Source organism: Terrapene carolina, unplaced genomic scaffold (assembly GCF_002925995.2).
Source record: "Terrapene carolina triunguis isolate 2854851 unplaced genomic scaffold, T_m_triunguis-2.0 Scaffold210, whole genome shotgun sequence".
Lineage (NCBI taxonomy): Eukaryota > Metazoa > Chordata > Testudines > Emydidae > Terrapene > Terrapene triunguis.
In genome coordinates, this window is record NW_020664561.1 from 37,952,924 (window position 1) to 37,976,149 (window position 23,226).

The following is a 23,226-nucleotide window of genomic DNA, read 5'->3' on the forward strand; positions in this document are numbered from 1 at the left end:
CCTCATCTTCCCCCGATGAGGCGGTGGCGGGCACAACCGCCACGGGCCCGCCCCCTATAGACCTTCGGGCCCACCAGGACTTATTGCGCCGGGTGGCACGCAATATGGACCTCCAGGCAGAGGAGATCGTGGAGGTACAGGACCCGGTGGTGAGCATTCTCTCAGCTGATGCCCCATCCAGAGTGGCGTTACCGCTCATACGTACCATCCAGGCTAATGCCACTACGATCTGGCAAACCCCTGCCTCTATTCCACCCACAGCCAGAGGGGTGGAAAGAAAGTACTTCGTTCCCTCCAAGGACCACGAGTACCTTTATACCCATCCCCAACCGTGCTCACTGGTGGTGTCCTCAGTGAATGCACGGGAGCGCCACGGCCAGCAAGCTGCAGCGCCCAAATCGAAGGACGCTAAGCGCTTCGATTTGTTTGGACGCAAGGTTTATTCGGCGGGAGGGCTACAACTTAGAGCGGCCAACCAACAGGCACTCTTAAGCCGCTATAATTTCAATTCCTGGACATCAATGGGGAAATTTAAAGAACTGGTCCCCCAAGAATCAAGGGAAGAGTTCGAGGCCTTAGTAGAGGAGGGTAAGAGGGTGGCACGTACCTCCTTACAGGCCTCCTTAGATATTGCAGACTCGGCCGCTAGAACTCTGGCCTCGGGTATAGCCATGCGGCGAATCTCTTGGCTCCAGGTGTCAGGCTTGCCGCCAGAACTGCAGCAGACCCTGCAGGATCTACCCTTTGAGGGCCAGGGCCTGTTTTCCGAGAAGACGGACTCTCGGCTCCAGAACCTTAAGGACTCAAGGACAATGATGCGCTCCCTGGGGATGCATGTCCCAGGGCCTCAGCGCAGACCCTTCAGGCCCCAGCCTCAGAGGTTCTACCCTCCCCCGCCTCGTCCGAGACAGGACTTTGCCAGAAGGCGGGGTCGAGGTGGTAGGCGAAGGTCGACCGGCCCTCAACCGGCTCAAAACCAGGGACCGCCTAGGCCACCTTCAGGCCCTAGGCAGAACTTTTGAAGGTGCGGTCGAGGACGGCACCACAACCAGTACCCAGGATCCAACTCCCCCCTTTCGGGATCGCCTCTCCCGTTTCCACCGTGCTTGGTCCCTTATAACCTCGGACCGTTGGGTCCTTCGCACGGTGGAGAGGGGATACGCTCTCCAGTTTTCTTCGTCCCCCCCCCCCCCACTCTCCCTCCCCGTCCCTCTTCAGGGACCCCTCTCACGAGCAACTCCTTACACAGGAGGTTTTTGGGCTCCTCTCTATGGGGGCCATAGAGAAGGTTCCACCAGAGTTAAGGGGCAGAGGGTTTTATTCCCGCTACTTCCTGATCCCCAAGTCAAAAGGGGGTCTACGACCCATCTTAGACTTGCGCGGACTCAACAAATTCATAGTAAAGTTGAAGTTCCGCATGGTATCATTGGGGACCATTATCCCTTCCCTGGATCCTGGAGACTGGTTCGCCGCCCTCGACATGAAGGACGCTTATTTCCACATAGCGATCTATCCGCCTCACAGGCGCTTCCTGCGATTTGTAGTAAACAAGGTGCACTACCAATTTGCAGTCCTTCCCTTCGGCTTGTCCTCGGCTCCCAGAGTGTTCACAAAGTGTGTGGCAGTCGTCGCGGCATACCTTCGTCGACAAGGGATACAGGTGTTCCCGTATTTAGACGACTGGCTGGTACGTGGCCGCACCAGAGACCAAGTTCAAAATCATGTTCATATAGTGACACAAACTTTCCACGAGCTGGGCATTCTACTCAACAGAGAGAAGTCCACTCTAGTGCCAACCCAGAGGATAGAATTTATTGGAGCAATCCTAGACTCCAGATGTGCCCGAGCCATTCTACCAGACAACCGCTTTCATACCATCACAAGCGTCATTCAAGGACTCAGGGCATTTCCGATTACCACAATAAGGACATGCCTCGCCCTGTTGGGTCACATGGCCTCGTGCACCTACGTAACCAGGCATGCCAGACTACGGCTTCGCCCACTACAGGCTTGGGTATCATCGGTGTACCGTCCTCACCGGGACAACCTGAACATGGTGGTCACGGTTCCGTGCTCGGTCTTGACCTCCCTCACCTGGTGGTTGGATCGCACGGCGGTCTGTGCAGGAGTGCCGTTTCACGCCCCACAACCCTCCCTCCACCTGGTCACGGACGCTTCATCTCTAGGATGGGGCGCTCACCTCGGGGAGCACCATACCCAGGGCCTGTGGTCCGCGTCCCAACTAGCCCTGCACATCAACGTCCGAGAGCTGATGGCGGTGCGCCTAGCCTGCCAGGCATTCCTCAATCTCCTACAGGGCCGTTGCGTGTTGGTTCTCACCGACAACACCACGGCCATGTTTTACATCAACAAGCAAGGCGGAGCCCACTCATCGCTCCTATGCCAAGAAGCCATTCGCCTGTGGGACTTCTGCATCGCCCACTCGATACATCTCACGGCCTCGTTCCTTCCTGGAGTCCAGAATACGCTGGCGGACCGTCTCAGCAGGTCCTTCCAGACACACGAGTGGTCAATTCGCCCGGACAGCATCTATTCCGTCTTCCAGAGGTGGGGTTTTCCCCAGGTCGACCTGTTCGCATCTCGAGCCAACAGGAAGTGTCAGGCATTCTGCTCCCTACACGGGCGAGCTCTAGGCTCTCTGTCGGACGCATTCCTTCTAACCTGGAAGGACCGCCTGTTCTACGCTTTCCCTCCATTTCCGCTGGTCCACAGGGTACTGCTCAAGATCCGCAGAGACCAGGCACGGGTAATTCTAGTCGCTCCAGCTTGGCCAAGGCAGCACTGGTACACCACACTGTTGGAGCTTTCGGTTCAAACACCGATCACGCTCCCCTTGAGTCCAGATCTCATCTCTCAGGACCACGGCCGACTGTGTCACCCCGACCTGCAATCGCTCCACCTCACAGCGTGGATGCTCCATGGCTGAATCGGACAGAGCGGCAATGCTCGCAGTCCGTCCAGCAGATTCTGCTGGGAAGTAGAAAGCCCTCTACACGGACCACTTACTTAGCCAAGTGGAAACGTTTCTCCTGTTGGTGCAAGCAACGAGCTACGTCCCCCTTGCAGGCGCCTATTCCTCTCATACTGGAATATCTCCTGTCCCTAAGACAGCAAGGCTTGGCAATATCTTCAATCAGGGTTCACCTCGCCGCTATTTCGGCATTCCACCCAGGAGAACTCGCGTCCTCGGTCTTCTCTAACCCGATGGTCGTTAGATTCCTCAAGGGGTTAGACCGGCTGTACTCACAGCAACGCCAGCCTGTTCCGACGTGGGACCTCAACCTCGTTCTCTCCAGGCTCACAGGGCCTCCGTTTGAACCATTGGCGACCTGTTCACTCCTGTACTTATCCTGGAAGACAGCCTTCCTCGTAGCCATCACCTCAGCACGGCGTGTTTCTGAACTCAGAGCGCTTACGTCCGAGCCCCCATACACGGTGTTCCATAAGGACAAGGTGCAGCTTCGTCCCCACCCTGCCTTTCTTCCCAAGGTGGTCTCACCTTTCTACGTGAACCAGGATATCTTTCTTCCAGACTTCCATCCAAAGCCACACGCTACTCGTCAAGACCAGCGTTTGCATTCTTTGGACGTACGCAGGGCCCTGGCTTTCTATATTGACCGTACAAAGCCATTTAGGAAGACGACACAACTCTTCGTTGCAGTGGCCGACCGGATGAAAGGCTCACCGGTCTCCTCACAGTGCCTGTCCTCTTGGATCACGTCCTGTATTCGTGCTTGCTACGACCTGGCCGGTGTCCCGACGCCACGCCTCACCGCACACTCCACGAGGGCCCAGGCCTCCTCGACGGCCTTCCTGGCTCAAGTCCCGATCCAGGAAATCTGTAGAGCTGCAGTTTGGTCATCGGTCCACACATTCGCTGCTCACTATGCACTGGTGCAACAATCCAGAGACGATGCTGCATTCGGGTCAGCGGTTCTGCACACAGCAATATCTCACTCCGACCCCGCCACCTAGGTAGGGCTTGGGAGTCACCTAATTGGAATGGATATGAGCAAGCACTCGAAGAAGAAAAGACGGTTACTCACCGTTGTAACTGTTGTTCTTCGAGATGTGTTGCTCATATCCATTCCAAACCCGCCCCCCTTCCCCACTGTCGGAGTAGCCGGCAAGAAGGAACTGAGGGGGCGCTGGGTCGGCTGGGGTATATATCCAGCGCCATGAAGGCGCCACTCCAGGGGGCTCCACAGCCGACCCACCGGGTGTTGCTAGGGTAGAAATTTCTCCGACGATCGTGCACGCAGCGCGCGCACACCTAATTGGAATGGATATGAGCAACACATCTCGAAGAACAACAGTTACAACGGTGAGTAACCGTCTTATCGAACTTGCTTTGATCTGCCGGAGCGCGCACCCGCCCCCGGAGCGCTGCTTTACCGCGTTATATCCGAATTCGTGTTATATCAGGTCGCGTTATATCGGGGTAGAGGTGTAGCTTTCTTTGACAGGGTAACAAGCCGTGCAGATTGAGGGGAATGGGGGGAGGGGGAGGGAAGAGCAGTAGATGTGATATATCTTGACTTCAGTAAGGCTTCTGATATTATCTCGCATGGCCTTCTCAAACAAATTAGGGAACTACAACCTAGATGGAGCTACTATAAAATGGGTGCATAACTGGTTGGAAAACCATTCCCAAACAATAATTAGTGGGTCACAGTCAAGCTGGAAGGGCATATCGAGTGGGATCCCACAGGGATCAGTTCTGGGTCCGGTTCTGCTCACTATCTTCATCAGTGATTTAGATAATAGCATAGAGAGCACACTTATAAAGTTTGCAGATGATACCAAGCTGGGAGAGGTTGCAAGTACTTTGGAGGATAGGATTAAAATTCAAAATCATCTGGACAAACGGGAGAAATGGTCTGCAGTACATAGGATGAAATTCAACAAGGACAAATGCAAAGTACTCCACTTAGGAAGGAACAATCAGTTGCACACATACAAAAGGGGAAATGATAACCTAGGAAGGAATACTGCAGAAAGGGATCTGGGGGTCATAGTGGATCATAAGCTAAATATGATTCAACAGTATAACACTGTCGCAAAAAAAGCAAACATCATTCTGGGATGTATTAGCAGGAGTGTAGTAAGCAAGACACAAGAAGGAATTCTTCCACTCTACCTCACGCTGATTAGACCTCAACTGGAGTTTTTTTTCCAGTTTTGGGTGCCAAATTTCAGGAAAGATGTGGACAAATTGGAGAAAGTCCAGAGAAGAGCAACAGAAATGATTAAAGGTCTAGAAAACATGACCTATGAGGGAACATTGAAAAAATTGGGTTTGTTCAGTCTGGAGAAGAGAAGACTGAGGGGGAACATGACAACAGTTTTCAAGTACATAAAAGATTGTTACAAGGAGGAGGAATAAAAATTGTTCTCCTTAACCTCTGAGGATAGGACAAGAGGCAATGGGCTTAAATTGCGGCAAGGGAGGTTTAGTTTGGACATTAGGAAAAACTTCCTAACTGTCAGAGTAATTAAGCACTGGAATAAATTGCCTAGGGAGGTTGTGGGGTCTCCATCATTGGAGACTTTTAAGAGCAGGTTAGACAAACACCTGCCCAGGTAATCCTGCTTTGAGTGCAGGGGACTGGGACTAGAAGACCTATCGAGGTTCTTTGCAGTCCTATGATTCCTTCCACTCAAACAGAACTGGAGTAAAATGAAAACGATGATTTAGTCTGTATATTAAGCGGCTGGAGCACCACAAACTGCTTTTCAAAGACCTGATGAATCACTGGGAGCTGGTTGAATTTGCTAGTCCTCTCCTCCCCATCAGAGTCCCCCACCCCCGCCATTCCAGCTGCATCACTTACAGATACGTGGGTTCTTTTACATTTTTTTTTTGATACCCTAACCGTTGTCCAGATTTTTATGCTTATAGATTAAAGCAGTTCAGCTGTTTTAGTCACTACTGAGCACTGTGCAGCAGATGAAATGAATAAGTGGCATTTCATTTTATATTTGTTGTAGAAACTGTTGGGGACAGTGCTTCAGAAGAAGTCTCTTCCCTTTCCTAACCCAGCCACCATATATGAAACTGGACTGATTTAAACATTTATCAATTGGCAAGTAAAAGATTCAGTTACTGATTATAACTGCCTGCTTCTGTTTAAAGGACCATGGGCTACCCCTTGCTCCCAGAATTCCTCATGGGTACTGTGCACAAAGTCTCTTTCACGTGTACACAATTATATGAATTGAAACAGGAAATGACTGTCTGTGTCTACTATTACTGTGGCTTAGGTACTGAGCGCCAGCACACTGAGGCACACAGCTCAACTCAATGTGCCGCTAAACCCCTCCCCTCGATGTAGACAAGTCCAACGTTTATCCTTCTTCTTTCCATCTTGATTCAATCAGTTCACCAAATCCTCCCAACCTGCTCAATTGAGGATAATTTTGGAGTAGCAGAACCAGAAACTTTGAGAGATTTGGCATAAATATTGCATCTGAAGTCTAATACTTTTTATAGCTTGTCAAAAAATGCAAAATTTCCATGAAAAAAAAATGACAAATTTCAAAACCAAACCAAAATTCTAACTTTATTCTGCTTGTCGATCGATTTATTTTTTCACCTTTTTTTCCCCCCCCATTTCTCCTACTTCTCTCTGCCCAGCCTCTATTCTACTGGAAAAGGAGAGAAAAAGGAGAAAAAGCATAGAAACCCCCCCACAACCCAAAACGAAAAAAAAAATAGTTTTTGAAAAGCAAACAAAACTACTTACTTCAATTTGAAGCAGAACAAAAATTTGCATTGAATATTTTTCCTTACATAAAAAAATTAAAATATATTTTTGCAAAATATTTCAACTGCAATGAACCTTCATTAATTTTACTGCATGAAAATGTATGCATTTTAACACAAATAAAGTTGGTAAAAAAATTGATCAACTATCATTTTTAGCCATTTAAGATAATGGATGCAAATATTTTAACTTTTGGCAGCACTATCATAACCAAAGAAATCTAATTTGGCTGATCATAATACATTAACAATGTCCAAAGCCATACCTTGGATATTCAAAGAACCCCATTAAAACAGCCTAAAAAAAAGTTTCCATCCTGCCTTGTGACTGTCAACATCTATGAGAGGCCACACTGGTGCATTTCTGATGATGATGAAGGGTAAGATTTTGTCATGGGTATTTTTAGTAAAAGTCACGGACAATAAAGAAAAATTTATGGAAGCCTGGTGACCTGTATCTGACTTTTATTAAAAATATCCATGATAAAATGTGATGGGGCTGGGCAGCTGTGGGGGGGCTGGGAGCTCTGGTGGAGTCCCACACCCATGGGGGCTCGGAGCTCCAGGGTCCCCCTCCATCCGTAGCTTGCAACTGCAGGGGTCCCCCTGGGCCCTGCCATCGTGGTGGCTGGGGAACTGCGGGGATGCCCTTGCCCTGCCGTGGTGGCCGGGGAGCTGCGGAGTAAACCCCCACCACTCATGGCGGCTCGGAGCTTAGGCGGCGGGGGTACCTCATAGCTCCCTGCTACTGCAGGTGGCAGGACCCTGCAGATCCCAGCCACAGGGGCTGAAGTCATGGAGGTCTTTGGAAGTCTTCCACAAACTCCCTGACAAAAGTGCAGCCTTAATGATGATCCATAGGGATCACCTGAATCTTTTTTAAGAGTACCTAAAGCTGAGCTAGGGAGATTGGTCACATGACCTCATAAGGATATAAATGACCTGGAAGTCAGGGTACATGAGCAGGTGGATGGCCAACAATCTAAGCTTATATGGACTTGGGTCAAAAGGTACACTTTTGGTACTTCTTCCAGCTGCCTTATCACTACTTCCTCTTCAATCTAGTAAGTCACAGGTGCATGACAGGCAGGTGTTTTGGATAAGGACCCCAAGTATTGGGCAGTTCAGGGGCTGCCACGGTGGGGGAGACCCCCCCCCTCCTTCCCAGCTGCAGCTCAGGGGCTGCCACGGCGGGGGAGACCCCCTCCTCCTTCCCAGCCGCAGCTCAGGGGCTGCCACCGCGGGGGAGAGATGGCGCATCCATCGCATTAGAAAGGTAAGACTACTAATATTAAAATATGAGTTGTGTGCTTTTATTTGTAGGAAAAAAATTAATTAAGGTTTTTTTTAATATAGCGTTTTTATCCAAAATGCTTTACAATAGTTAGCTAACGGTACAAACAACATTTGGAAAAATCATTAAGAGGTCAGCTGAGACCCTCAGCAATTTTCAAGTGGTCCGTGAAAAAAAAAAAAAAAAAAAAAAAAAAGGAGTTTGAGAACCACTGCACTAGACTGTTTTGTATGGGGGGAAAAAAATCAGTTTTGAATTTGGCACATTTCAATTTCATTGACTGTGCCCTTGGTCTTGTGTTACTTGACAAAACAGAGGCATCTGATCTACCTTCTGTATACCATTCATTATTTTATATACTCTTAGCATATTCTATTATCACTCTTTCTGCGGGTGCAGCTGGAGAATCAATGCACTTCCCTTCATTGGCTGTTGCATTCATCCACTCTTAGTTACACTCAAGATATCATGGGGGAGGGGAAGGGTTTTTACATAAGAAAGAAGGGTATTAGGTGCTGTCTGATTTTGCTCATTTGAATATTGAGACTTCCTTTATATCCAAGAATAAATAAATATTTCCGTGTTTGGTTTAAAAAAGCCTTGGTTAGATGACTCATCTAGAACTATGTACATCATAAAAATAATAATATGTGAGCCACAAAATTAAAGAGAACCCATTTAGTTTTCCTCTATACATTTTTCCTTGAACATCTTTCATTCTACTGTATGTGTGTATTATATAAATTCAGATTTATAATTTATTTAGCTCTATTGTAACTTTTGTTAATGTCTGAAAGTTAGATTGTAAGACTATTACTATATAAAATATCAAGACATCTACAAAAAAATCCTTACATTTAAGTAAGTTTTCTCTTTAGCTTTCTTCCAAGTGTTCCTCCACATTAGAAAAATTAGAACGATCACCCCTTAAAAAGAACTAATACACTTTATATTTAGAAAGATTAATAGTAGATTCATAAAATCCTGATAGCTTCCCTATAAAATGGGAGGAAAAGACTGAAAGTGTGTCTTTGTACAAGAATCTGTTACTGTTGACTAAAACAGATGTATGCCTTTCATAGGCATATTTTGCAAAGACACATTCTGCTTGACTGGCATGAACACTAGAGCTCAAAAATCTTGGTCAAATCATCCTTTAGCCCAATGGATTAAAAAGATGCACCACTCTTATGTACATAAGAGCAGCCATATTGGGTCCGACCAATGGTCCATCTAGCTCAGTATCCAATCTTCTGACAGAAGCCAGTGCCAGATGCTTCAGAGGAAAAGAACAAGGCAATTTCAAATGATCCATCCCTGAGTGTTTAGGCCCAGCTTCTTGCAGTTAGAGGTTTAGAGACTCACCAGAGCATGGGGTTACATTCCCTGACCATCTTCGCTAATAGCCAGATAGACCAATCCTCCATTAACTTATCAAATTCTTTTTTGAACCCAGTTATACTTCTAGCCGTCACAGAATCCCCTAACAATGAGTTCCACAGGTAGACTGTGCATTATGTGAAGAAGTACTTCCTTTTGTTTGTTTTAAGCTTGCTGCCTATTAATTTCATTCGGTGACCCCTGGTTTGTGTGTTATGTGAAGGGGTAAATAATACTTTCCTATTCACTTTCTTGATACGGTTCATGATTTTATAGATATCTATCAAATCCCTCTAGACTGAATAATCCCAGTTTTTTTCTCTCTCCTCATATGGAAACTGTTCCAAACCACTAATCATTTTTGTTGCCCTTCTCTGTACTTTTTCCAATTCTAATATATCTTTTTTTGAGATGGGGCAACCACAACTGCATGCAGTATTCAAGGTGTGGGTGGGAGTTATACAGTGGCATTTTGATATTTTCTGTTTCGTTATATATCCCATTCTGAATAGTTCCCAACATAGGTAGTTTTTTTTTTTTTTACTGCTGCTGCACATTGAGCAGATGTTTTCAGGGAACTATCCACAGTGACTCCAAGATCTCTTTCTTGAATGGTAACAGCTAATTTAGAGCCCCATCATTTTATATGTATAGTTGGGATTATATTTTCCAATGTGCATTACTTTAATTTATCAACACTCAATTTCATGTACCATTTTGTTGCCCAGTCACCCAGTTTTGTGAGATTCCTTTGCAACTCTTCAGTCAGTTTTGGATTTAACTATCTTGAATAATTTCGTATCATCTGCAAATTTTGCCACCTCACCCTTCACCCCCTTTGCCATATAATTTATAAATATGTTAAACAGAACAGGTTCCAGTACAGATCCTTAGGGAACCCTGCTATTTACCTCTCTCCATTGCAAAAGCTGACCATTTATTCCTACCCTTTGTTTCCTATCTTTTAATCAGATACTGATCCATGAAGGATCTTCCTTCTTATCCCATGACTGCGTACTTTGCTTATCAGCCTTTGATGAGGGACCTTGTCAAAGACTTTCTGAAAGTCCAAGTACACTGTATCCATTGGATTACCCTTGTCCACACACTTGTTGACTCCCTCAAAGTATTCTAATAGATTGGTGAGGCATGATTTCCCTTCATAAAAGCTGTAATACCCAGAATAAGCATCACAAGGTGTCACACCATGTAGCGCACTACACAGCTTGCCCTGCTTTTCAAAGTGAATCATGCATAATCAAAGATTAATAGGTGCTAGATTTCATAAACTCGATTTATTATGTAGGTTGAAACCCATGGGGATAGAACTGATGAAAACTAAACTACCCTTAATAAGCACCTTCGATGGGATGAAATCACGCTTCTGGAGGTGAAGAGTATAATATTAATTGTCTCTAAGTTCTACATTACTATGTAGTTTCTTGAAATAAAAAAATAGCACACTGTTCATATGTTCAAACTACATGATTTTTATATTTTTTGTTATTTCAGTGTTCTATAAGTATTCCAAAGCCTTACCTTTGAAGAGCCATTTGAATACATTTGTATCATATTCTCTGCTCCCTGCTTTACCTTCAGTTCTATATCCAATTGCTTTTTTAAGACCATCAATCTGTTGTTAGTAGAAAAACGAGGGTCACTGTTTGGAGTATCTGGTGTTCTGGGACACTCTGTGAATTAAATACAAGATGTAATTTTCATAACAAGTCAATAAAGCTTTTCTAATATACTTCAAATATAATGTTTAACAAAGAGAAAGCTTTGTATTTAAATATTAAAACTGTGCAGAGATATTTTGAGACAATATTGCAAATATGCTTTAGTGTGAAAAACGCAGTGAAAGCCCAGTGATTCCTGCACATGGGCTAATACACATGAATCACTGACTGGGGTGGTAAAAGGTACCCAGCTTTGTTTATCTGTCCCCATGGAGAATGTGTCTTTTCTAAGGGCTGGTCTATACTTAGCCGGTAGTTCGACGGCTGGAAATCGAACTTCCGGGTTCGATTTATCGCGTCTGGTCTGGACGCGATAAATCGAACCAGGAAGTGCTCGCCGTCGACTGCGGTACTCCAGCTCAACGAGAGGAGTACCGCGGAGTCGACGGGGGAGCCTGCCTGCCGCGTGTGGACCGCGTCTGAACCGCGGTAATTTCGAAGTAAGGTATGTCGACTTCAGCTACGTTATTCACGTAGCTGAAGTTGCGTACCTTACTTCGACTTGGGGGGTTAGTGTAGACCAGGCCTAAGATGTCTAAAGTTTAAGTGCAAAGTGTAGTTTACCATTAAGCCTTCCCAAACTCTCCAACCCAACTTAAACTAGAAAAAGAAGAAAGGTTCCTGGATGACCATATTCAATGGTGATTGGTAAGGTCTACAAACAGATACATTAAATACATTATATCTAACATTATTTCAATCATTAGAGACATGCCAGATGCAGTTTACAGCAAGATGAAGGAACTGATAACGTGAACTCTTCCTTACAGTATGTATATACTGTGCTGATTGCTGATTCAGGGGAACTAATGGAATCACAGGTATCTGGATAATTAACTGAGCAGCCAGATTATTGAAAAATTATAACTTGGGAATGGAGAATGATACATTCTTGCTTGGGAATGTTGTTATTTTAGATCCCTATTCCTTTTTTAACAGAATTTGCTGCAGCTTTTACCAACCAAGTTATACTGTCATCAACAAGTTCCATGACTTGTCATCTACTTCCTCCTCTAGATAAGGAGTATGTTAGTCACTTGTCCAAATTCCATCTCCTGGAGCACAAACTATTAATTTCTCTCCATTCTAAGAATCAGTGTTCACTAGATTATTTCCTATTGCTTAACCAGTTTTAATCCCCAGTAAGATTTTGTCCTTTAACCTTTAGCTAATAGGGCCCCTAACCAAAGCTTTCTGAAAAGCCAAGTAAATTACGTCCACCACATCATCTAAATTATTTTCTGCTTAAAAGAAATAAAATAGAGAGGTACTATATTAGAGAAGCCATCCTGGTTTGTCCCTAAAAGGTTATACTTAACGGAGTGTTGGGATATTCTATTCTTATGTAAATCTTCAATTACTTTCCTTGGAACTAAAATGAGACTCACTGTTCAACTTCCTGAGAACTTCTCGTTTTAATAATTTATTTATATACACACACAGAAAAAGAAAGAGGCACTACATTAGCAACTTCCCAATTCCAAATGCCATTTACTTTTTAGCATCTGCTATTTCACATTACTTCTGCAGAATTGTCTGATAAGTAGCATATATAGTAGTTTTGGAGATTTAATGCATTTGCTTTTAAGTCTACTGTATAATTTTTCTCTTACAGACTTCAATCTCTGTCAAGGCTGCTCTCAGATTTCCCATAACAACTGCTTTTGGTGCAGCAATTTTCTCAATTGTCTTCTGCACCACACTTTCCTCATTCAGGTGCCTCCTAAAGTCTCACTTCATCCTTTCTGCCCAAAAGCTCAGGTTAATAAAAATAATGTTGTAACAAAATTTTTAAAACCACCAAAGTTATTCCTTCTGGGTTTCCCAGGACATCCTGTCTTCTGGGTTTTAGCCCCGGCCTAAATGCATTGGTATAATTTAAGTTTCTTTAAACTGTCTTTGTTAAACCAGTTCCAGAGGCTGGTTGGAAACTATTTCTGTTTAAATAGTCTTATTTCAGCTTAGTTTAAGATGACGGGAACAGGTTTAAGATAAACCTATCCCACATGCTTCCATGTTCCCTCTCCCCCCCCCCCTTTTTTTTTGTCATTCCATTCAGCTAATCCTCACCTACCAATTTTCCCACTCAAAAATGTAAACAAAACCAATGTCATAATTATCATAACCTGTGCAAGCCATCACATCATCTACTCTACTTGCATATTATTTACACAGAATAATTACCAGTTACTCAATTAGCTCAAGTGGTAGAGTCTCCAACCTTTCTGATGACCCATGTGGAGTCATTATAGTTGCATATGATTAAGTTTGTTTTTACAGTTGCTTTTTAAAACAGACATACTTAGGAAATTATGGAACCCTTCCTCTACATTAAAAGCACATTACGGTTCCAGAGTAAAACACTCAAAAGTTAAGAAATATCAGATTTAAGGTTACTTGTGCAACTGTAATTCAGTCACCTTGTGCATATGCATTATAATAGTCTTTAACAACATGATTCCTCCATCAGGTAGCTCCAAAGTGACCCTTACATGGGTCATCAGCAGGGTTGGGACCTTTAGGTCCACAACACAACAACACTTTATTTGAGCTTACTGAATAACTTGTAGCAATAGTAGGCTGTTATCTTCAATGTGGATCAACTACTAGAGGAGAAAAAAATCCATTTTGCTAGTGATTTTCAAGCTGTATACTAGACAGCAAAGAATGCTGAGACTCCAGAATCTTACATTCATTACCAGGTTTTGGAGGGGAGAGTTCTCTAATGGTTATAGACTTCTGTGCTTGTGCTCCTATTTTCCCAGTCACTCTCCTCTTTCCCAACTCATATTCCACTACCCTACCTAGCTCCTATTGTTCCCTGCCTAATCCTTCCCCGACTCCTTGGCATTTAAATCAGGTTGCTTCCTCCTTGATGCCTGATTGCTAGCGGAGGGTAACTGGGAGCCCCCGCCTGATATCACATTGAAAACCACTGCTCTAGGGGCCAAACTTTTTTTCTGGAGACCCAGTTGAAGAAAATTGTTGATGCCTGTGACTCAACGGAGCTGGAGATGAGGGGTTTGGGGTGTGGGAGGGACTCAGGACTAGGACAGAGTTGGGGTGCAGGGGTGAGGGCTGTGAGGTGGGGCCGGGAATTAGGGGTTCAGGGTGTCGGGGGGGCTCTGGGCTGGGGCAGAGGGTTGGGGTGCAGGAGGGGGTCAGGGCTCTGGGCTGGGGATGAGGGGTTTGGGGCACAGGCTTACCTCGGGTGGCTCCCAGTCAGCAGCACAGCAGAGGTTTAGAGGCAGGCGCTGCACCCCAGAAGCGGCCAGCAGCAGGTCTGGCTCCTAGGTGGAGGTGCACAAGCGGCTCTGCGCAGCTCTTGCCCGCAGGCACCGCCCCCTCCCCCAGCTCCCATTGTCCGGGAAGCGGCCAATGGGAGTGCAGAGCCGGTGCTCAGGGCGGGGGCAGTGCGCAGACCCCGTGGCCCCCCCGCCTAGGAGCCAGACCTTCTGCTGGCCACTTCTGGGGCACAGCGTGGTATCAGAACAGGTAGGGACTAGCCTGCCTTAGCCGGGCAGCACCACTGACGGAACTTTTAACGGCCTGGTCGGCGGTGCTGACCAGAGCCGCTGCGACCCAGTCCCTTCCATTCCGCGACCCAATTCTGGGTTGTGACCCACAGTTTGAAAACCACTAATCTAGAGGAACAAAAGCAGGAAAATTTCTGCTTAGCCCCTGCAGGACAGAGCACATTCAGTTGCTCTGTGGGGATGGAGCATGCCCAGTGAAGACAATCCTCAGAGAACATACTGCCGGGGTGCTGGAACAATTTGTATAGTGGAGGTGCTGAGAGTCATTGAACCAAACTCTAAACCCTGTATATGATGGAAACCGCTTCAATCCAGGGGGTGCGGTAGCACCCCTAGGACTCCATGGTCCTATGCATACTGCCTGCCTCCAACAGACCTTTACTGTGTATGTCTGAACTATAATTTTTCAGAAACTGACAACTTAACCAACTCAAATTTGGCTTTCATAGCAGAAGGTAAAAGGCACATCCCTAACACCAAGGCAAATGCCCTTGTAAATTCTGAGTCACTGCTCCCAAGCATGGAGGCATTAGATCTTCTCAAGGAAATGGCTGTTGGAATTTAACAAGAGCAAAACAATGTATTTTTGAAAATACAATAGAAAACAATAGAACCATTTTTTGCTGAAATTCTTTCCCTCCCACACCTCCAATAAAAAAGAAGGCAACTCCCTGAAGCAGGCATCTAGCATAGAAAATTTCAGGTGAATGGTTAAAGTTTTAAGCAACTGAAAACAGGATCTTATAGTTGAAAGTGTTGGGCAACCTTAACCATAGGCAGCACTACCAGCAATGCCTTTAATGTTCCTTCTCTCTGTATTGTCTGTTTAGGTTGTAAGTATTTTGGGGCAGGAGCGGTCTCTCATTCTATATTTGTACAGTACCTAGTACAATGTGGCTCCAGTCTCAATTGGGGCCCGTTAGGCACTACCATAACACAAAACAAGAGTAATAAATTAATCCAGGTCATTTAAGCTTAAAATTAAACATGATCTTAAGTACTTTGCTAAACTGGTACAAAAAGTATTTTTCAGGTGGAAGAGGTATGTGTGAATAAAAGCTTCTCCAATTATTTAGCCACATTTGCTTGCACAATAATGAAAATGCAGGATTTAATTTGTATATTGCATCCTTTAATTTTGAAGCCCGTAAACTTACAGCAGATGTGGAGAGTTTTACTGTACTGTGGATTAACAGCCTTTCACCTATTGATGCCTAGATGAAGTTAGTTTATGTAATGAATGAAGTAGTTTGGCTTTCAATACAGATTTTAGTGGATGTCTATCTGGTTCCCATAACTAGCATGATAATTTTTGCTCAGACTAGAAAACACAAGTGTTTTTGGTTAAAACTAGTGGGTACTGGCAGAGTTGAGTGGTAACACTTACATCACTTGCTTGCACTACATAATTTTTTTTTTTTTTAACAGTTTCAGTCTTTTGCTTTTGTGAGAGAGACTAATTCACCAAATTCACAAAACAAGTTAAAGAAAATATTTTAACTCACTGATGACCCATTTCTCACATTTTTAAACAAGACAGGGTTAAATTTGAATCATGGTAATTTTCAGTTTGAAATGTTTCTGTTCATAATATATGACCATGACCTTTATTTTTTATTCTTTGGACTTTTTTTTTTTTGTAAAGTCTCTTCAGCTTGATTTGTACAGTACTTATTAGCAAACATGGTTTTTGCTTCTAAATCCTCACTTTGATGAACACTGCCACCCAAATTGAAGTCATTAGTGGAATAATTGAGCTCATCTCCTTCTGAAACTGTCATGCATTTCTGTGGGGATTCTTGCCTCGGATGCTAAGTGCATTAACTTTTCAATAAGCTCAGCATGAGATCTGGGAACCCAGGTTGCTTTCTGAATTTGGAGTCCCAGATGGTACTACTGCATGCTGCTAAGCTATTCAATTAGAAGCAAGCACCCTTGGTAACTAGTTAACTTTAATCTTATTTTAAATTATTTAATTGTATTTTAGCTCCTTCAGTGTCATGACCAACAAGCGCCTGAGATGCACATTGCTGTGTTTTTACTACCAACAGCTCATGCTAGGAGATCACATCAGTACTCTTTGCTTGAGCACAAAGTAAGTTCAAGGCAATGGAATGGATAAGAAAAATTGTTCCACATGGTTATCAGCAGTTTCAAAATTTATAATGCTTATTAATAAAAAACTACAATAATCTTGTTTTGGTGGCTTTTGAATACTATGCAGAAGCTACATTTATGCAAAACTCCAACACTAACCTAATGGAGACTTCCAAAGTATAGCATAAAACTGGGAAAATTTAAGTACCACCAAAGCAGCCAGTAAGTATCAGATTGTCTCAGATTCCATCAATATTGTTCTTTCACAGAAATGATGCACAAAATAAGTGTTTCACAAAATCTTTTAGTTTTTTTTAAACTTATTTTAATTTTCTTCCCATTTTTATCATGTTCTTTCACTGAAAAAATCATTTTTCAGGCAGCACTAGCCTTTCTAATTGTGCCCTCCACCATTGTCTCCCCTCTTCATCATGGCTCTCTTTCACCTTTCCCATTCCCTGCCATTTCGGTTAAATCTACCTCCTGCCCGTTAGTTCTATGCTGTGTAACTGTAAGCATGTAACAGAAGAATAATTTATGGGAGAAGAGATTAAATAAGGCACAGAAAAAAAAAAAGTGTGATGAGGTAAGGAAGAATGCCTCATATTTTCTCCCCCCAAAAAGGTGTTCTGCAACAACAATACAGTAGTACCTCCCGGGGTATCTAGCTAAATAGGAGTCTGCATATTATAAGTATTATATGAATAAACTGTTCACGTGTTACAAGTCAACTAGTTCAGCACTATGCTACTTGAGTAACTGTTCTATGTAAATTCTAGTCTTAAGATACATGGGAGAGTATTAAGATAATTTGAAAAACACTTCTACATACATGCACAAGGCAACAACAAAATAAACATGCCCATATTTTGGATTAGAATTAATCCTTCAGATTTTCAGTAGTAATGGCCACCAAGAACCCATAATCTTGTTTGACAATGAAGCATAACTTACACGTAGCCAATACACTCCAATACTTTTTACTGGGTTAAACACCACCACATTGACTTAAGTTTCCTAAAACTCTGCCTCTCACTTTGAATAATGTAACATTCTGAAAGATAACGAGAGATCTAGATACAAAGCCTTACTTCTAAAACAAGGCTAGATTCACCAGCAACTCTGTAACAGAGAAAAAACCTATTCTATGTTGTGGCAAAAGCTATTACCTTTGAATCATCAGAAAAAATATGCTGAACCTAATGGTTCAATGCTACAGCTTTTTGAGCAATCTGTGCTTAATGACTGAGGTTTAATGCCAATTCCTCATCTAATCCTCCTCTTGAAGTGGCTGCTGAAAATCATTTCTTATGGCATTAAGACATGTAGCGCTGCAGCCAAAGCACCATCAAAACAACTTTTATAGTTCATATACATTTCTGTAAATTAGATTTATTAGCAATTTAATTTGTAACAGTTATGGCAAGTATATGTGTGTGAAAAAAAAAAAACTATGAATCTGACGTTCAAAAAATGTAGGGCTGTTGATTAATCACTGTTAACTCATGCGATTAAAAAAATTAATCGCACTGTTAAACAATAGAATACCAATTGAAATTTATTAAATATTTTGGATGTTTTTCTCGGATGATTACCCAGCACCTGTTCATTTTAAGAACACTTTCACAGCAGATTTGACAAAACGCAACGAAGGTACCAATGTGAGATTTCGAAGGACAGATACAGCACTCAACCCAAGGTTTAAGAATCTGAAGTGCCTTTCAAAATCTGAGACAGACGAGGTGTGGAGAATGCTTTCAGATGTCTTAAGAGAGCAACACTCTGATGTGGAAACTACAGAATCCAAACCACCAAAGAAGAAAATCAACCTTCTGCTAATGGCAACTGACTCAGATGATGAAAATGAACATGCATCGGTCTCCTCTGCTTTGGATCGTTATCGAGCAGAACCCGTCATCAGCATGGACACGTTTTCTGGAATGGTGGTTAAAGCATGAAGGGACATCTGAATCTTTAGCACATCTGGCATGTAAATATCTTGCGATGCTGGCTACAACAATGCTATGCGAAAGCCTGTTCTCACTTTCAGGTGACACTATAAACAAGACGTGGGCAGCATTATCTCCTGCAAATTGTAACCAAACTTATTTGTCTGAGCAATTTGCTGAAGTAGGAGTGAGTGGACTTGTAGGTTCTAAAGTTATACATTGTTTTATTTTTTAATGCAGTTATTTTTTGTACATAATTCTACATTTGTAAGTTTAACTTTCATAATAAAGAGATTGCACTACAGTGCTTGTATTAGGTTGTAATCAAAAATAAATATAAAGTGAGCACTGTACACTTGGTATTCTGTGTTGTAATTGAAATCAATATATTTGAAAATGTAGAAAACATCCAAAAATATTTAAATAAATGGTATTCCATTATTGTTTAACAGTACTATTAATCGCGATTAATAACAATTAATGTTTTTAATCGCTTGACAGCCCTAATAAAAAGTTGTACTGGCTACAGTTAGATGCTGTGCCATAATAAGAGTCTGTACTAACATTTGCATAGCATCTTCCTTCTGTAAATCCTGACAGTGCTTTACAAAGATTATCTTTACAGACATTTTATAGATAAGAAAACATGCAAGGAGAGGTAAATGACTTTCCCAAATTACCATAGCAAATCAGTGAGAGAGAGAGAGAGAGAAAGAAAGAACCCAGGGTCTCTAGAGTTCCAGTCCCAGCACTATCTAATGAATCACACTGCATTCAGGTGCCTCATCCGTACATCACTTAATCAACATACCATAATTCTGACCTGCAAAAACCCAGTTCTTTTATTCTTAAGTGGGACTATGAAATTTATTTGTCTAGAACCCTGAATCCAGCAAGTAAAGGAGAGTTTGACTTTACTGCTTTCCACAAACATGACTGAAGATCCACAAAGAGGCCATGGCGACCGGAGCAAATGCTATTTTCGCAGCTGTTAGTCTTCTTCTCTCACAAGGCCAGTCTGAGACCATGTCACCAAGTCTTAGGGTATCTTCTCCCCATATTCTGAAAGGCAAGGGACAACTGTCCCCCAAATGCATGAACACTGGGCAGGAAAAAGTTGTAACCTGTAGTTTAATCTATAACTAAGCAACTACTGGGAGTTCCCTACCGACCGCGTGCTAGGTGGGATGTCCCCACAATCTAGCATATGGTTATTGCAGAACTCACAGTGGCTCCCAAGCTTCTGTGCTAAATATAAATTTCCATGTAATCCTGAATTCTGAAATGTACTAAGAATAGGAGAGTACTGCTATCTGATGGAAAGACAGGCATTCCCAGCACCCTCAAAGATTATGAATTTTGGGGTTCGTAATGAGCACCGTTAAAGAGGCCAGATGAGAAAGTGGACAATCAGCTTTCCCTGAAAACTCCAAAGAGAACACCTTTGATCCAGGATAGAGAGTGAGTCAGCCCTCTGAATATAAAAAGATGGTGATCTTCACGGTCTAGCCACCTCCTCTTAGATATTAAAGTTCATACATCTGAGCCTTTCAAACAAAGATTACCAGTTTGATTTTGCGATGGATAGATGCTCACTAACACATAAATTTATGACCGAAGCCAGGAGTTTAACATTAACCCAGCATACCACCTAGTCCATGTACATCCATTATCAAAAGAGGTTGTATCAGCACATCAATTCTCAGTCTTGAGAAAGACAGAAAATTTACTGATAGCAGGAGGTTTTTTCTGTGAATTAACATGGATGGAGCTCCGAGAGAAAATAAATTTAAATTACACGGGCAAATGGCGTAAAAGAAAAATAAACATCTCAATATTAGAACTAAGTTTTTCCTCAATTATCAACTTAAACACTAACAAAAGATTCCTAAGGTTTCTAGTCTTCAGAAAGGTTGTGAAATATGTTGTTAAAGAATTTAAGGCTTCCATAGGAATAACTGATATGAACTAGTGCTAAGAACAAGAAGATATATACATTGAATTCATAAGAAACAGCCCCCACCCCACCCCAGGAGACTTAAATATGCACACATACCCCTAGATGCAAGGAATTTACTGTACACACTTCTACCTCGATATAACACTGTCCTCGGGAGCCAAAAAATCTTACTGCGTTATAGGTGAAACCGCGTTATATCGAACTTGCTTTGATCCACCGGAGTGCGCAGCCCCGCCCCACCCCCCCGGAGCACTGCTTTACCGCATTATATCCGAAGTCGTGTTATATCGGGTCGCATTATATCGGGATAGAGGTGTATGTGTAATTATCAAAATATAAAAATGATGACATACTTTGATAGGACAATATTGAAATAATCACTAGAAGCAAGACTGTAAAAGCTCTGTATGGACTTAAAAACAGCAATTAGATAAGAAAGAAAATTCAGAAATAGCACTGAGTAAATAGTGAGATTAACACCAAGTAAAAGCAAGTGGAAGCAGACACCTATTAATCTTGTGGTTGGTAGTTTGTTGCAAGAACCTTCAGAGCAGCAACCTGAGGATACAGTCTCCCCTGCTCATGCTGGAAAGAAAAAAGAAGAGTCATCTCCTGTGTCTTTCACTTTAAAGCTCCAGTATGGAAGACAAAGAGGGCCCAAAGAGTTTTGGAGCTGCCACTTGTTAGAAAGAGGTATTGGGAAGCCTCTGCTGGATAACTCTGGCCTTCTCAGGAAGGGATCAAAGGAAGAGTCAGACTCCTTCCCCTGGTTCTTCTGACCCAGCTCATGAGCTACACTTTTTTGTTGATGGTCAGTTGCACTTCCCGAATCACTTACTAGTAAACATCACTGCTGAACTTCTCTTGTGGCAGAGCTGTATGCACATTCTTTCCCAGGCCCTGTGGAAGATGTTTACTACTAACTGAAAGCTACTTGGTCCTAGAGAAGCTGAAACTAAAACCAAAAAGCTAGCAGGCAGGTGAGTGCAAAGAGAGAAACGAAGGGGAATGGAGACAGGCGGGATTGGCCCCATTTGTTTAGTGTTGTTGCTCTTGAACATGACAAACACCTTCCCCATCCCTTATTGAATAGCAACAGGGAAGCAGAAAAACTAAAAAAAGTAAAGACTTTTTGAAATCAAAACATACTATTTAAAAGTGACAGAGGGTCCTGTGGCACCTTTGAGACTAACAGAAGTATTGGGAGCATAAGCTTTCGTGGGTAAGAACCTCACTTCTTCAGATGCAAGAAGAAGAAGTGAGGTTCTTACCCACGAAAGCTTATGCTCCCAATACTTCTGTTAGTCTCAAAGGTGCCACAGGACCCTCTGTTGCTTTTTACAGATTCAGACTAACACGGCTACCCCTCTGATATTTAAAAGTGCTCTATCAAAACCTTGATTTTAAAAAATGTTTACATTTAAAATCAATACTGCGCCTTTCAAATACCAATTGCAGAGTAAAACCTGCAGGGACTGATTTATGTACAGCATCCAGCAAAATGAGACCCCAATCTCAGATGCTATTGTAATACATATAATGATTCTTCCTGTAGACAAATAGCACTGCAAATCTCAAAAACGTGACCGCTTTTAAAGTGTTCCACTTAAGAGAGAAAGTGGGATGTGACAAGTATCTCCACTCTCCCACTTCTGAAGTCATTCTATTTAAAAAAGCCTCCAAATTTATGTCTGTACAGATTTTTAAACAAGAATCCACCTGCAATCTAGGTATCTCCTATTTCTTCACCTCTTCATCAGCCACTTTAGTTCTCTGCAATGCTCTGTTTCTCGATTATTGCATGTCTTAACTCATGAGAGAAATTACATACAAGTTTTTAAATATATGTGACATACATAAAATGTACACAAGCCTAACAAGGGTAACTCAGCACTTTGGCAGCATGCCATATTCTCAGATATCGTGAGTTACTGAAATCACCTGCTAGGATGTTTCAAGACTCTCACTGCATCCTTTACTTTAAAACAAGATTGATATGTTCTTTTTATTCTGTTGCCCAAACTGCTCAAGAGTTGACAGTCACTTAACAGACACCCTCAATGGCACGTGTATATTTATACAGACTCATTAGCAATATTTTAATGTCAAATCACCATACTGTCCTCATCCAAGTCTTTTCACAATACTGAAAAAGGCATTTGTTTGACTGTTTACTTTCAAAACATTCCATTTTGAAATGCCAAGTTTGATATTTTTCAAAATTAATACCAACTCCCTGCACTTCCACGGAAAATACAAGTTAGAGTATAATGAAGTTTAAAATTTCATCGGTTAATGACAGCTTCTACATATGTAAAATCCCTAAGATTTATTCAAATTATTTTGATAAACAGCCATTTTTACTGTAAGTTAGCCAATGAATAGTATGACAAACACATTTGTCGAAAAAAAAAAAAAAGAGCTAGTATTTTAGTTTCAAACTATTAAGGCAAGGGGTTCACAAACCTTTTCATAATGTAAATC

General features: G+C 42.7%; 1 protein-coding gene across 1 annotated transcript in view; it reads right to left on the minus strand.

Annotated features, from left to right (window-relative positions):
• The window catches only part of LOC112109865 (serine/threonine-protein kinase N2), a 124,165-nt gene that overhangs the window by 46,491 nt on the left and 54,448 nt on the right, over window positions 1–23,226 (minus strand). The window contains exon 3 of the mRNA XM_024204561.2: window positions 11,001–11,152. Within this exon, the coding sequence (XP_024060329.1) occupies window positions 11,001–11,152 (152 nt within the window). The remainder of the gene's footprint in view (window positions 1–11,000; window positions 11,153–23,226) is intronic.